Source organism: Lineus longissimus, chromosome 14 (genome assembly GCF_910592395.1).
Source record: "Lineus longissimus chromosome 14, tnLinLong1.2, whole genome shotgun sequence".
NCBI classification, from domain to species: Eukaryota; Metazoa; Nemertea; class Pilidiophora; order Heteronemertea; family Lineidae; genus Lineus; species Lineus longissimus.
The window spans coordinates 16524732-16541287 of NC_088321.1; the positions used below are offsets into that span (position 1 = coordinate 16524732).

General features: G+C 44.1%; 1 protein-coding gene and 1 long non-coding RNA gene across 2 annotated transcripts; one reads left to right on the top strand and one right to left on the bottom strand.

The window, feature by feature from the left end:
* The first annotated feature begins 2415 nt into the window (after positions 1 to 2415).
* On the top strand, positions 2416 to 12996 carry LOC135498724 (NADPH oxidase 5-like). Its single transcript, XM_064789106.1, has 17 exons — positions 2416 to 2438; positions 2630 to 2700; positions 2797 to 2893; positions 4352 to 4469; positions 4643 to 4793; positions 5012 to 5222; positions 5611 to 5796; positions 6000 to 6214; positions 6692 to 6870; positions 7285 to 7476; positions 7599 to 7731; positions 8233 to 8499; positions 8899 to 9017; positions 9320 to 9589; positions 10857 to 10966; positions 11370 to 11532; positions 11933 to 12996. Exons 1-17 carry the CDS (start codon positions 2416 to 2418, stop codon positions 12062 to 12064), a joined length of 2637 nt encoding a protein of 878 aa, XP_064645176.1. The 3' UTR covers positions 12065 to 12996.
* On the bottom strand, positions 12997 to 15281 carry LOC135498984 (uncharacterized). Its single transcript, XR_010449199.1, has 3 exons — positions 15119 to 15281; positions 14329 to 14422; positions 12997 to 13231 (listed from the first exon to the last, which is right to left on the bottom strand). It is a non-coding gene; the product is annotated as an uncharacterized LOC135498984 (long non-coding RNA).
* Between the last annotated feature and the right edge of the window lie 1275 nt (positions 15282 to 16556).

Sequence of the window (16556 nt, forward strand, 5' to 3'; positions counted from 1 at the left end):
GACTGCTTGGGTGTGTTAACGGAGTTCTCGGGTGTGTTAACAGACTGCTTGGGTGTTTTAACGGAGTTCTCGGGTGTGTTAACAGACTGCTTGGATGTGTTAACGGACTCCTCGGGGGTTTTAGCGGATTGCTTGGGTGTGTTAACGGATTTGTCGGGTGTTCAACAGACTTTTAGGTTTTTTGGCTTGTGTTCAAATTGTATTCCGACATGCCGAGGGCGAGGCGCGAGTATAATCTACGTCCAGAGGGTAGGCAATCTTCAATTACATCAAGCTCTGTCTAAAAATCACTGAGATCCCGTCCGGAATTTTCAACGGAATGACTATGTCAAATCGAAGACAATTTTCGTAATTCGTACGCGGTATCTCTCATTCATTACTGATATCACTTGTCGTACTCGTACGCGGTATCTCTCATCCATTACTGATATCACTTGTCGTACTCGTACGTGGTATCTCTCATTCATTACTGATATCACTTGTCGTACTCGTACGCGGTATCTCTCAGTCATTACTGATATCACTTGTCGTACTCGTACGCGGTATCTCTCATCCATTACTGATATCACTTGTCGTACTCGTACGATGTATCTCTCATCCATTACTGATATCACTTGTCGTACTCGTACGTGGTATCTCTCATTCATTACTGATATCACTTGTCGTACTCGTACGATGTATCTCTCATCCATTACTGATATCACTTGTCGTACTCGTACGTGGTATCTCTCATTCATTACTGATATCACTTGTCGTACTCGTACGTGGTATCTCACATTCATTACTGATATCACTTGTCGTACTCGTACGCGGTATCTCTCATTCATTACTGATATCACTTGTCGTACTCGTACGCGGTATCTCTCATTCATTACTGATATCACTTGTCGTACTCGTACGTGGTATCTCTCATTCATTACTGATATCACTTGTCGTACTCGTACGTGGTATCTCTCATTCATTACTGATATCACTTGTCGTACTCGTACGCGGTATCTCTCATTCATTATTGATATCACTTGTCGTACTCGTACGCGGTATCTCTCATTCATTATTGATATCACTTGTCGTACTCGCGCGTGGTATCTCTCATTCATTACTGATATCACTTGTCGTACTCGTACGCGGTATCTCTCATTCATTACTGATATCACTTGTCGTAATTCGTACGCGGTATCTCTCATCCGTTACTGATATCACTTGTCGTACTCGTACGTGGTATCTCTCATTCATTACTGATATCACTTGTCGTACTCGTACGTGGTATCTCTCATTCATAACAGATATCACTTGTCGTACTCGTACACGGTATATCTCATTCATTACTGATATCACTTGTCGTACTCGTACACGGTATATCTCATTCATTACTGATATCACTTGTCGTACTCGTACGCGGTATCTCTCATTCATAACAGATATCACTTGTCGTACTCGTACGCGGTATATCTCATTCATTACTGATATCACTTGTCGTACTCGTACGCGGTATCTCTCATTCATTACTGATATCACTTGTCGTACTCGTACGCGGTATCTCTCATTCATTACTGATATCACTTGTCGTACTCGTACGCGGTATCTCTCATTCATTACTGATATCACTTGTCGTACTCGTACGCGGTATCTCTCATTCATTACTGATATCACTTGTCGTACTTGTACGCGGTATCTCTCATTCATTACTGATATCACTTGTCGTACTCGTACGCGGTATCTCTCATTCATAACGGATATCACTTGTCGTACTCGTACGCGGTATCTCTCATTCATTACTGATATCACTTGTCGTACTCGTACGCGGTATCTCTCATTCATTACTGATATCACTTGTCGTACTCGTATACGGTATCTCTCATTCATTACTGATATCACTTGTCGTACTCGTACGCGGTATCTCTCATTCATTACTGATATCAATTGTCGTACTCGTTCGCGGTATCTCGCATTCATTACTGATATCACTTGTCGTACTCGTACGCGGTATCTCTCATTCATTACTGATATCACTTGTCGTACTCGTACGCGGTATCTCTCATTAGTTACTGATATCAGTTGTCGTACTCGCAGTTAATCTGGCGAATGGAAGGGATGACGGGTGGTTTAACTCAATTACATATCATCCCATCCCTTTGTCTCCCTGTGCAAAGGCAATCACCACGATCAGTTGTGCATGAGCGCAAACTTGTACGAGTACTAGATGAGTTTGTCTCCGATTGGAGACCGTTGCGATCATCCTTCATACTCCAAATGAGAAAAACCTACCTTATCTTCTCCATAAGCGAAAAGGATGATGTTAATAAGGCCGCATCAGGCAGTCACTTCACCATGGACAGCCTACTTACATGCGTCCCACTGAAGCATGCCCAGGCGGAAGCACTATGGACAGCCTACTTACATGCGTCCCACTGAAGCATGCCCAAGCGGAAGAACTTGCAGTGTGTAGTCTCTTACAGGAAGCAACAAACTGAAAACCAGATTATTCAATCAAGAAAAACCTGATAATTGAAATATATTGTCGATTTCTGCTGGAGCCCCTATTTCGTACCCTATATACAGGGTGTGTCAACGATACGTGGAGCCAGAAAAAGCGGCGAAAGTCATATTGAGGAGATGACAAAAGCACCAGTGTGGACCAATGTTGTACACGAATTGTGACTGGTTTTCTGGACCGGCAGGCAATTATTGTTCACAGTCAAGGTCTACAATTTGGTAGATGTCTTCAAAATGTGGTTTCTGGCACACTTTAGGCTGTTGTTGTGATACCTTGATAGAAGTCTAGCGTTTTTTTTCCAGGTGCGAGTAATGCGGCGTTTGATCCATCTGATGTGGAGGCCCGGGGTGGCTACGGACCCAGAGGCTCGACTGGCGACAAGGACGACCGACGGAGAAGGTATGTGGTCCTCGCACTTAGCTTAAATGATAAAACATATTTATAAAGCGCCTTTCCAAAGCCTGATTAAGGCGCTACTCTGCCAAAGTGGTCCTGAAACATCCAAATCTTTAGACGGCTTTTGAAAGTGTCAATGTTTGGAGAGGTTTCACATACTGGGGGAGACCGCTCTACGGCAAAGGGGCACAGGATGAGAAAGCCTCGTTCAATACATGGTATTCTTCATTTCCCGAGATCTCTGAACCATACGTCATAACAGGCTTCATCTTTGTGTCAAAAATCTTAAAGAAAATATTGTTTGATAGGTTCTAAAAGTTGTCTAATCAACGAAAACAACCAGTGACGGCTCTTTTACCTTACATTTGCCCCGGTAACCCCTTGACAAGACTGTAGAACAATGGGAATTTAGGCCAAGGTGCGAGCGGGCTTTGTTTACAGACAATAGGCCGGGGTGGGCGTGGATTCTTTTAACTGTGAGGTCAGGGGCGAAATGAGGTGTTGTGCGTCTTAATCGGGGATGGTATCAGCCGAGAAGATCAACCAGTCGTAGGAATGCGTTGGATGTCCACGCGCTTGGTGTTACCAAAGTCATTGTATAAACATGATAAGTTGTCTTGTCACTGGTTTCCGGCTTCTGTATTTCGGGCGGGATTGGTATCAGCCAAGAAGTAATTGTATCACATTGCCTTATTTCATAAATGTGAAATCAACCGAGCTAAATCATTATCGAACCAACATAGATAGTGTCAATGTACCGAGTAAGACCTCATCCTATAGTGCGAGTGTGCTTTGCTTTGTAAATGTTTAAGCAATAGGAGGTGCCCGCATGTGCACCCTCACTTGACAATGTGTGTCGCCCGATTCTGTCTGCAATATCAAGTGTAGTGTCCTTGACATGTTTCGAAATGGTCTTGTCAACACCGATACTCAAGTCCACTCCTCATATTGTCGTTTATGTATCATGTCTCAGCATAATCATGATGGAGAGGTTATCTTTATACTGTGAGAGAACTTGCTGAAAGTCCTGAAAGGTTTGTACAGCAGAGATGTCTATAACATGTATAATCAGTAGCTTTTATTTCACTTCTAACATCAAATAAACTACATGTATATATGATTCGCTGGTCGATCGAACGGCGACAGTGAAATGAAAGGATACCTGTTTGTCCAAAGAAAGACTAAGGAATGATCAGAAAGTCTTAAAGCTGAGCAGTCACAGTGTTCGCCCAAAGATCCTTTCGAAGATGCCAGTGACTTGGGACCACCTTTCCCAGACACAGCTCACATCTAACTGTCCTTGAAACATAACCGCTGGTAGTGAGATCATCACTCGCTCGTTGTAAGGTAAGGCTTACAGACTTTCTTACCTCCGTTGTTGACATCGTGAAGAACTGTACTGCTAACTGACCTTGTATTGCTCTGCTTTGCTATCATTTGTAACTGTGTTGTTTGTTTCAGTTCCAGCGATGATGATTATAAATGGATTGGTCGGATCGAGCGGAAGTTTAAGGAAGTGGCCGGCGACAGAGATACCATAACCTACGATCAGTTTGTGACAGCATTGGGACTGGAGAGGGTATGTGGAAAGGTTTTAACAGTTACGTTGTCCATGCAGCCCTGACTTCATTGGTGTATCTGTTGAATCGGTGAAGGTTGCTCCACGTGTGTTGTGTAGCAACAAGGACATTCTCGCGCTGATCGGTAACAAACCTCGTCCACAGACTACAATATTGCAATGCATTCTTTCAGACTCCGTATTCTCGTCGCTACTTCGTGATCTTCGACAAGGACAACTCTGGGGAAGTAGATTTGGATGAACTCATTGATAACCTGAAGACTCTGATCAGAGGCACTGCCACAGACAGACTCAGCTTCCTCTTCAAGATTTACGATGCAGACGGTAAGATTGGTTGATTGGTTACGTCATGATGTAGTTGTCGTGAGTTTTATTGTGTCCGGTTAGTTTGTGGTCATTGTAATGAAGTTGACACCGATGAGAAGAAAATAACTAATCGATCCTATTTAAGAACTCTTTGTAAAGGTTGCAGAGGCCTGTTTTGTCCCCGATTCGAATTCTCGTAACTCATCCCCTTACTTTCTGGCGATTCCATTTTGCAGACAGCGGAAGTATTGACGTCGACGAGCTAAGAGCGGTCTTGAAAGCCTGTATTGAAGAAAGCCAACTACGGCTCACCGAGGATGACCTTGACGCGCTGACCTTGGCCTTATTTGAATATGCAGACACTGACCAATCAGGACTCATCACGTTTGAGGAGCTTGAGAAAGCCCTCGATACCCACAAAGACGTGAAGGAGAATTTGACAATAAGGTATGTAACTGTTAACTCGTCCCAAGTAGGTTTTCTCGCGTTGTTCCTTTCTGTTGCAAGCGTCTTTCTGAACCCATGTTTTATTTGTCTTGAGATAACATTACTTTTGTTTGCTCGTCATCTTATCACAAGAATTTTCCAGAAATGACAGTTTTATGTTCAATAAGAACAGCATATTCTTCCTGACTACCGAAGTATAGCGTAGTCTACCAATGAATGGAGAATTTATACAGTTGCTGGCTGCTTGTGGTAAGATGTCTTTGAACCAAGGACCAAGATGTCTTGAGACACCCTCTAAAACGCCGGTTACCCACATAATTGCCACACAGACTGGGCCTCATGTCTATTTAGTAATTCTTCTTCATCTTAATATGCCCCTCCTTTCCAGTGCGGTTAACTGGCTGATCCCAAAACAAGACAAACCAAAGCGCAAATTTGAATGCAGCTGCCCACGCCACCTTTCAGCGAACTATTTGCGGAACAACATTAGGAAGGTGGTGTTCGTGACGTTGTTTACGTTAGTGGTTGCTGGGCTTGGCATATATGGCGGCTACCTTCACAGGAATGACTACTGGTCAGTATGGAGAATCTCTCCGAACACAAGACCAACAAATGTTTTGTAATTGACATTAGAAACGGACGCGAATCTCGCAGAAAAGTTCCGAAGTTTCAGGAGGCTCACCCTCTATGCCTAATATAACACGTTGTTAGAAGCTTACTATGATTTTCGTAAACGGACTATGAAAATATTATCGACGTTTCCTCCGTATTTTTCAGGTGCGTAACAATCGCACGAATCTGTGGGAAGCCGATTAACTTCCTCTGCACGGCATTGGCTGTCCTCATGCTCCGGCGCTGTCTCACCCTCGTCCGGAACACGCGGATCGCGCCATATCTACCTTTGGACCAACACATCATGTTTCACAAGATGGCCGCCATAATGGCTTTCATTCTATCAGTAGTGCACACTGTGGCGCATATAGGGAACTTTGGTGAGTACGTTGGGTGGCAAAGAAAACCATGAAAGGCGTAAAGAAATGAAGAATGCTCTCAACCTGTGTGTGCCAGTGACAGGCCGGACTCGGACACCTCCTTACGGAGAAACAACTACATTGCCTGAGTGCGGCAACGCAATCTTGATCAGGTCAAATGGCCTAGGACAAAAGCGGAGGACTGATTGCGGCTGCAAGATGTCATTTGACTACCGTAGCTGTAGCACAGAGTTTATCAGTCATTAGAATTATGACAGTGACTGTGTGCATGGTGATGCCGTCGTCCTGCACAATAACGTAGTGGCGTTTGTTCCGTCCGCGGTAATCGTCTTCTCTTACATCATCTTCACTCACTGGGCACGAGGCTATCACAGGCGCTGTTACATATCTTTGCAAACAAACCTACTTTACTCAGGATCTAGTCTCTTTCTTCGTCAAATCTATGGTTTCTCTATCTTTTTTAAATTTCTTCTTCAGCAAATGCAGTGAGGACCAAGGCTGTGAACTTCACGCTGGTGGAGTGCCTGTTCACGACGAGGCCAGGGATTGGCTGGGTCGCTGGCATGGCCTCAATCTCAGGATGGGTGCTATTGGTCATCTTTATCATTCTTGTTATCTGCTCACTTCCCGTTATAAGACGGAGCGGCCACTTTGAGGTAAAGTGTTAAATTCAAGTTCAAATTTTATAAAAGACCATTCGTTTTGCAGAGTAGGCCTAACACATAGAACATAGAACAAAGATATAGTACTATACATTATGTACAAACAATGGAAAGTGAAATGAAAAGATACTTATTACAATGAAATCTGTTGACTCGGTTATCTCAGTTGACATATTTATATTATTAACAAACTCCGACACAAGAAGAGTCAGTGTCTTAAATGTTCCTATTCTTTTCAATGCCTTCCTAACTTTTCATATGATTACGTTAGTTTTCTAAATGTATTCATTATCTTTATCATATTCCTACAACCAATTTTTACTTTACATGTATTTATCGAATTACTTCCGCATCATTCGAATAATTTCCGACTTTTTCAATGGTTTTTCGACGTTTTTAACCTGACAGGTTTTCTATTGGACACACATGTTGTACGTCCCCTTCTGGGTGATGTGCATCCTCCATGCACCAGACTTCTGGAAATGGTTCTGCGTACCAGGTTTCCTCTTACTCTGCGAGAAGCTGTCCTCCCTCAAGATGTTCCAGAGAACTCTAAACAATTACATGTACATCCGCAAGGTGGCGCTGTATCCTTCAAATGTGAGTATGAAGTTATAAACACAAAGATATTTGTGTAAAAGGAATGGCATGACCTTGAAGCAAATGTAATAGAACAAATAATGACAGCTTCTCTTTAAGCGCAATTCCTTGTTATTTTCCAGGTTACCCAGCTGATGATAAAACGTCCCCGAGGCTTCAACTACCAGCCCGGTGACTACATCTACATCCTGTTACCTGAGCTTGCCGAGCATGAGTGGCACCCTTTCACTATCAGTAGTGCCCCAGAGAATAAAGGTATGAATGAATGAATGTTACACTTATAGGGCGCCTTTCCGTGGTAGCACCACGCTCAAAGCGCCACCTCCCCGAAGAATCGATTAAAAAGCAGAGTTTTTAATTGTTTTTTGAACATTGTCTCTGGCTGGGACCTCAGTTCAAGTGAAAGTTTATTCCAGAGGTACGGGCCGCACCTTGAAAAGCTGCGGTCACCGTACCTCGATCTGGTATGTTCGCTTCGATAATCTCATACCCGCTGATGACATCATTGACATCGTTTTGGTGGCAGTCCACCTATATCATCATTGATGCCAGATTTACATCCCTAACTGAGGAGTGGTTCATTGTTTTGACTTTTAGATTCTGTGTTGGTTGAAGTCATGTATGAGGGCAACTGGACTTGTAGGCTCCATGAATACTGTGCCCATCTGCACGGACGAGAGACATGAATCCATCTCGGGTCTGTTGGGTGGGTTGCATTCATGCCTGACTTCAATGTCATTACCTTCTACCTTTCAGATTATGTCTGGGTTCACATCCGATCTGCAGGAAACTGGACGAGCAAGCTGTACAAACACTTCGCGACCCTTCAAGAACCAGGCCTGACCGCCAAGCGACAGACCTCCTTCTCAGTGCTGCGGGCCCGATCTCTGGCTAGGAGGCAGCGTTCAGAGACTGGAGCGCGGCCAGCTTCTGATGATAGGAAGGGGCCGAACCTGGAACCAAATGGAGGACCAGTCCAGTATGGCTCGTTCTCTGAGTCTCCGAAGTTGAATGGGGCACAAGGTGAGATAGGAAATATAACATTGGGACTATATCAGTTTGGACGCTAATTAAGACACGGCAAAGCAAGATTTGGCTGTTCTTTAGTTTTCGTATGATTTGAAATCGGTTCATACCAAGCACAGCACAATCCATCTTGTTGTTTTCACAAGAAGGCTACATGTACCGATATCGAAGGCGGCCGAATGTTGTAAGCAAACCGTCAACCTTTTAACACTTTTATTCTGAAATGTTGATTCATAAAGTAGAGCATCTCTGATCCACACATCCCTGATCACAGGTTAAAGGGAATGGAATCATGTGTCGCCGCTGGGATTTGTTAAATTAAAGTGCAACGAATTTGGTATTTACTTGGCAAAGTTCGCGCAACCTTTGATCGTTGACATTTTTTCTGTGATTTAGATGACGAACTTGAACCTGATGGTACACGGTACAAAGATCCATTGAAGCTGGAGATGCCGAGTTCGACAGTTTCCTTTAAAAGTCGGAGGAAGATCTCTGCCATCAAGAAGACGGTCTTGGTGAGGAACAGTTCTCGTCAATCCTTCCGGCTAATACCGGTCCAAATGTCATCCTCCAACTTCTCATTTACTGCCAGTCTCTCCTGAACTCGAAATGTATGAGGTGCCCGATCATGCAGGAGTGACTTGAGCCTTCTGCTGGTACACATTTTATATTCCGGGGTAAGAGAAGTCTCTGAAGGGTTGAGTGTCTTGAAAACTGTTGTTGTTTCTACCTTCATTCACTCACTTTACCGCATGGCACAGAACAATTGCGCTGCAGCGAATGAAGCAGGCTCTCTCATTGGATACTTTATTTCCAGGAGACACGACACAAGGCCCAGGTAACCTCCTTGCGTTCACCGGTCATGGACGTCATACTCGGAGTCTACGTTGACGGCCCATACGGCACCTCCACTCGTGAGATATTCGACACAGAGCATGCAGTGTTGATAGCTGCAGGAATCGGGGTCACCCCCTTTGCTTCTATCCTACAGAGTGTCATGTTTCGCTACATACAGTCCAAGTCAGAATGCCCGAGCTGTGGCCACACGTGGCATGAAGATGGCCTTGGCATCAACACACTGAAAAAGGTATATAGCAGGGAAGCGTATGAATGTTGCTGCTGATGCCGGCCTACGCTATTCCCGCCTCATGTGATGTGTCATCTTATTTCCCCTTGTCAAACTTGTTGGCCGATCTTTACTGAATGTAAGAGTTCGCAGCGGGCATTAGTAAACGACTCTATTTTGTTTCGATTTGGATTGGTTGGTTTGCTTCCTATATTTTCCGTTTAATTTCCTGCTCTAGTATCCTGTTCCATATTTCCTTGCGACCCCGTCTCTCTTTTCCTTTTGTGTGTTTTTCTCTTCCCTCTACCCGCTGTCACTCAATCTCACCGCCTCCCTTCTCGGTAATCCTAGTCCCTACCACAATGTTATTCCTCCTATTCTCCTCTTTCCGTGTAAGCCTCCTACTGATATTTCTTCATTTCTACCTGACTCACTCTCTTCACATTTCCTTCTACGATCCATCCCGTTTTTCTTATTCCCGCTACTGCTTCCACCTCCTCTTCCTTCCACGTCCCCTTCTTCCCGCTACTGCTTCCACCTCCTCTTCCTTCCACGTCCCCTTCTTCCCGCTACTGCTTCCACCTCCTCTTCCTTCCACGTCCCCTTCTTCCCGCTACTGCTTCCACCTCCTCTTCCTTCCACGTCCCCTTCTTCCCGCTACTGCTTCCACCTCGTCTTCCTTCCACGTCCCCTTCTTCCCGCTACTGCTTCCACCTCCTCTTCCTTCCTCGTCCCCTTCTTCCCGCTACTGCTTCCACCTCCTCTTCCTTCCACGTCCCCTTCTTCCCGCTACTGCTTCCACCTCCTCTTCCTTCCACGTCCCCTTCTTCCCGCTACTGCTTCCACCTCCTCTTCCTTCCACGTCCCCTTCTTCCCGCTACTGCTTCCACCTCCTCTTCCTTCCACGTCCCCTTCTTCCCGCTACTGCTTTCACGTCCTCTTCCTTCCACGTCCCCTTCTTCCTGCTACTGCTTCCACCTCCTCTTCCTTCCACGTCCCCTTCTTCCTTCCACGTCCCCTGTTTTTTCTTTCGCATGGACTTCAATTCACCTCTTTCCTCTTCCTTTTAAATCTCCTCCCACCATTCTCATTTTCCTCTTCCTTGTCTAAGAGTTCCCTCTTCCTTATCTCGTCCACCTAGCCTTGCACCGGCCCCGATCTTACACTCCAATGTATAGTATCATAGATTGATAATTTCTATACACGAGGTTGACTTCAACTGATCAGCCTCACACAACTGGAGAAGGATCTCACAGATTAGCTAAGTTGTTTTCTTTCTTACCACCAGGTGGACTTTATCTGGATCAACCGTGACCAACAGGCGTTTGAGTGGTTCACCAGCCTGCTCACACAACTGGAGAAGGAACTTATGGTGCTGGAAGATGACGAAAGCAACAGGTATGCCTACTGTACGTGCCATCATTCTATGATGGCTGGGGGTGTATTGCGAACAAACAAGAAGAGATAGGGGTACTCGAAAAGCTGTTTAAATGCCAAAACTAGTGCCTTTCTCGTTGTTTAGCATTGCGATCAGGAGGTCGAACAATTAGATCGGCGCTGGCGTTGGCGTTTCGGGTCGGGGTGCTTTGCAAAACTTTTTAGGACCAAAAGCATCGCAGAGACGCTGCTCTCTCCCGGAAATAAACCTTTACTTACCAACCAATTTCTCTCAACCAATCAGCACACCTAATGTCAGATCCTGGAGAGGCAGTTTGAAGCGGCATGACATGGGGGTGTTGGCTAATATTCAAATTAGGCCTGTCATGTGATCCTAACCAACCAATCAAATATCCTGTTTCAGATTCCTGGAGATGCAGATGTACATGACAAGGGCAGTGAAGCGCAATGATATGACGGGTGTTGGTCTTCACATGGCCCTCGAGCTCCTGCACGAGAAGGAGTCACGTGACGTACTGACTGGTTTGAAAACGAGGACGCAGCCTGGGAGACCAAAGTGGAACAAGGTAGGTTCTTCTCCAATCTCTTTCCGAGGTATTTTCGATCAATGCCATTTGTATTATTGCATTTTTATGAGAAACAATAGGAAAGCACGCATGGAAGTGACAAGACTAAAAAGTCGGCATAGCATGAAAAGTACTGGGAATAGCTTTTCATTAGAACTCAAGGCGGAGGGGTTGTGTTGAGATACCCCTGAGAGTGGAGCTAAAATGTAGTCGATTTCATGAAGGGTTTTTCTATTTCAACATAGACCCGATGCTGAGGGTTTAATAACAATTCTAAAATGCCTTCTCAGCATTTTTCCATTTACCGAGATCCTCTGCGCACCAACTACCTAAAACACCAACCACTAGGGGGACTTTTATGAGAGTGGCGTCCCCAGCAAATCCCTTTTCTTGATTTCAGGTATTTAAAGAACTGTCGAAGGCGAACAGGGGTCGAGTGAAAGTGTTTTTCTGTGGTTCACCAGCCATTGCAAAGGAACTGAAGAAACAGTGTCAATACTACAACTTTGAGTTTAGCCAGGAACATTTTTAGCGATGTCATGTCACTCCCCAGGAACACCCGAGGAGTTCATTCATGCTCGCTGTAAAATAGGTTTCTTCTGTGGGAACTGAAAAAACTAAGTCAATACTAACTACGAGTTCAACCAGGAACACTTTTAGAGATGTAATGTCACTGACCAGTAACACCTATCGAGTCTGTACACGACAACTGCAAACTGTTCTTCTTTGGTCCTCATGATCAGCCACTGCAGGGTCAGTAGTAACTGTGTGATTAGCCAGGAACACCTTCAGAGAATGGTAATGTCATTGCATGCTAACTTAGAAGCTGTTCTGTTGTGGCCTCACCAACCAATGCAAATGCAGCGCTGAGAGAATGTACTACAACCTCGAATGAAGTGAACACTTCTCGGGCTCCTGCAAGCTAACTGTGAAGGTGTTCCTCAGTTGATCACCAATTGAAAATGAGTTGAAAATTCAGTGTTAGCCGCGACTGAGTTTATCCAAGAACACGTGAAGAGTTTGCACCGTGGCTGGTTAGTGATCCACTGATTACCCAGCATCACATTTAGAGCATTTCGTCGAATTATAGCCGTAGCTTGTCTCTCATGTTGGTGGTAAAATCAGCACAGAGTTTACCATTGAGGTACCGGAAAGACCAGTGTCTTAGCAGTTTAAGATATGTTCAGTTTGCAGCACTTCAGTAGACAACAATGTATTCGTACCATGTTAATTTTGTAAGAGGTGTTTTAAGTCGCCCGTAGGCAAAGGCCCAATTTCTAGGCCATAACGCCTAAATGATGATGATGATGATGATGATGATGATAATCCCGGTCATAACTATGGCCCGGATTCCATAGTGATCCGTTGATCAATCTCCAATACCTAGTCTCAAATGTGGAACACCATTCTGGGCACGAGGTGACGCTCAAACAAAGGCGAATTAGCAACAAGCAAACACCACAATATTGTAGACACTCGTTTATTCAAGTAGAGATGAACATAACATGTAAAACATTCTCTAAAATTTCCTCTGGAACATTCCACTTATCATCGAGAGATGGCACTTGCAGCTATCTCAAACTTCATTGCATGACTTCTTGGTGCACGCTGGGAGCCCCGTTTCAGTACAAAAACAGTCATTACAACCATCATTCCAGTCGTCACCGGGGGTGCAGGCTGTTCGGTCGTTTCTGATCACCTGTACAAGAGATTGTTGTAATATTATAAACCTAGAAAAACAATCATGAAGTACACACGAAATGTGTGAGTAAGCAGATCTGTTATTGAGACAAATCAGTTATCATTGCAGGTTGATAACTGGCAATGGAATCATTCAAAGATGATGATATGTCAACCGACATCATGGGTTGTCATCATTTGTTCTGATAACTCTTCGATCATCTCAAACATAACATGATATGTGTTTAATAGTTCATGTTGTTATCAAATCTAGAATAGATTAGAGAAAATTAACAAGTCAAACTAAACCAAAAAGATGTGTCTTTTGGAATGTCGCATGGTACTCGGTTGCACTGGACCTCCTCGATCCCTGTAATCGACTTGTGGACCGAGAAGAGAATGGTCGGCAAGCATCTATTGTAGTCCCCCTTTTATAGTTAACAGTATACATACCTGTAATCGACTTGTGGACCGAGAAGAGAATGGTCAGCAAGCATCTATTGTAGTCCCCCTTTCATAGTTAACAGTATACATACCTGTAATCGACTTGTGGACCGAGAAGAGAATGGTCGGCAAGCATCTATTGTAGTCCCCCTTTCATAGTTAACAGTATACATACCTGTAATCGACTTGTGGACCGAGAAGAGAATGGTCGGCAAGCATCTATTGTAGTCCCCCTTTTATAGTTAACAGTATACATACCTGTAATCGACTTGTGGACCGAGAAGAGAATGGTCGGCAAGCATCTATTGTAGTCCCCCTTTCATAGTTAACAGTATACATACCTGTAATCGACTTGTGGACCGAGAAGAGAATGGTCGGCAAGCATCTATTGTAGTCCCCCTTTTATAGTTAACAGTATACATACCTGTAATCGACTTGTGGACCGAGAAGAGAATGGTCGGCAAGCATCTATTGTAGTCCCCCTTTCATAGTTAACAGTATACATACCTGTAATCGACTTGTGGACCGAGAAGAGAATGGTCGGCAAGCATCTATTGTAGTCCCCCTTTCATAGTTAACAGTATACATACCTGTAATCGACTTGTCGACCGAGAAGAGAATGGTCGGCAAGCATCTATTGTAGTCCCCCTTTCATAGTTAACGTATACATACCTGTCTCTTTTCGACCTTGGGAACGGAACATGCCATAAGGGTACATATTGGCACACCATTGCCAGTGCAGGAGCAACTATTGCAGTCTTCCTTCCTAAAAAAATGATAATCAAAACAAAATAGATTTAGCTGAATTGGTTTTAATGACTGGTATGTAGAATGGGACCTGACACAAGTAAGCAATATGTGGATTCCTTGTTGTTAATGTGGAGGTTATTCGCCTTCCATTGCCACCACTAATGTTAACTGTGGGCTCCTCAAACAGATTCAACTTGTCCAAGCCAGTGCTCAGAGAAATCTAACCCCATCCACTTCTTTGAAACGCAAGGCGGGATTGAGATCGAGTGCTCAAGGAATGGATCCCCACTTGTTATAATGTAACGTATCATACGATCAAGTGTAGCCTGGTAATACAGCAGTTTTCAAAGGAAAAAGTCAAGATTATCTTAAAGCTTAGCTTAAAAGCGAACATTTCCCCTGAACCCCCCCCCCCCCTCACCCCTCTCCTTCGTAAGATAAACCAGACTTCTACAGTTAATTTGGAGTACCAGCGGATCAAAAACCAAACTACTTAGGTTTAAAAGCATCACAGTTCTTGAGAACAACCAGGAAAATAAAAAAAACATGACCTGGAGAGCAAAAATAAACCAGGAATAACAACGCGTGCCGATATAGTTTTGTAACTACTCCATCGAAAAAAAGTTTAAAATTTTCTCTTATGTAAGTTCAATTTTCAACTTTCTGAGAGGAGTAGGCCTAAAAAAGCTTCAGTTAGGGTGTTTATAATTACCAGTCTTCTCCGGGTGTGCACGACGGTACATCATGAATCACCTGGCGTGTTTCAGGCCGTGCATGCACAGCCACCAAGGTAAAGAGGCAGAAGTAGAGAGAGAACATCTTGTTTCTGTGGTGCGACACGGTTGACGGTTTTATGGGAAGTAAACGCAGGAACCTGATGGTTATATTGACACCAATGTGACATCAGTAAGGCTTATCCATACTTCAAGTATATTTATTTCGTTATTTGCATAAATTGTGCGTTTATCATAGCATGTTTGCTTCTGTTGACGTATTATTTGATTAAGACTAGGCGAACCTGTCCACAGACAGAAGGTTCCATCATAGAAACTTTGATGGGCCTACTGATGCATCTATGACATGTATGATGATCATCACCAACCATGGTTTTCACTCGGATCCCATCACATATTCTATGATGGCCCGTGGTAGATTCTATGATGGCCCATGGTAGATTCTATGATGGCCCATGGTAGATTCTATGATGGCCCATGGTAGATTCTATGATGGCCCATGGTAGATTCTATGATGGCCCATGGTAGATTCTATGATGGCCCATGGTAGATTCTATGATGGCCCATGGTAGATTCTTTGATGGCCCATGGTAGATTCATTGATGGCCAATGGTAGATTCTATGATGGCCAATGGTAGATTCTATGATGGCCCATGGTAGATTCTTTCATGGCCCATGGTAGATTCTATGATGGCCAATGGTAGATTCTATGATGGCCCATGGTAGATTCTATGATGGCCCATGGTAGATTATATGATGGCCCATGGTAGATTCTATGATGGTCCATGGTAGATTCTTTGATGGCCCATGGTAGATTCATTGATGGCCAATGGTAGATTCTATGATGGCCAATGGTAGATTCTATGATGGCCCATGGTAGATTCTTTCATGGCCCATGGTAGATTCTATGATGGCCAATGGTAGATTCTATGATGGCCCATGGTAGATTCTATGATGGCCCATGGTAGATTATATGATGGCCCATGGTAGATTCTATGATGGCCCATGGTAGATTCTATGATGGCCCATGGTAGATTCTTTGATGGCCCATGGTAGATTCTATGATGGCCCATGGTAGATTCTTTGATGGCCCATGGTAGATTCTATGATGGCCCATGGTAGATTCTATGATGGCCAATGGTAGATTCTATGATGGCCAATTGTAGATTCTATGATGGCCCATGGTAGATTCTATGATGGCCCATGGTAGATTCTATGATGGCCCATGGTAGATTCATTGATGGCCCATGGTAGATTCATTGATGGCCCATGGTAGATTCTATGATGGCCCATGGTAGATTCTATGATGGCCCATGGTAGATTCTATGATGGCCCATGGTAGATTCTATGATGGCGAACATTCACCATCGCTCGGGTTTGGTCTTATGTCTAAATCCCGTCCAGCTGAAAACATTA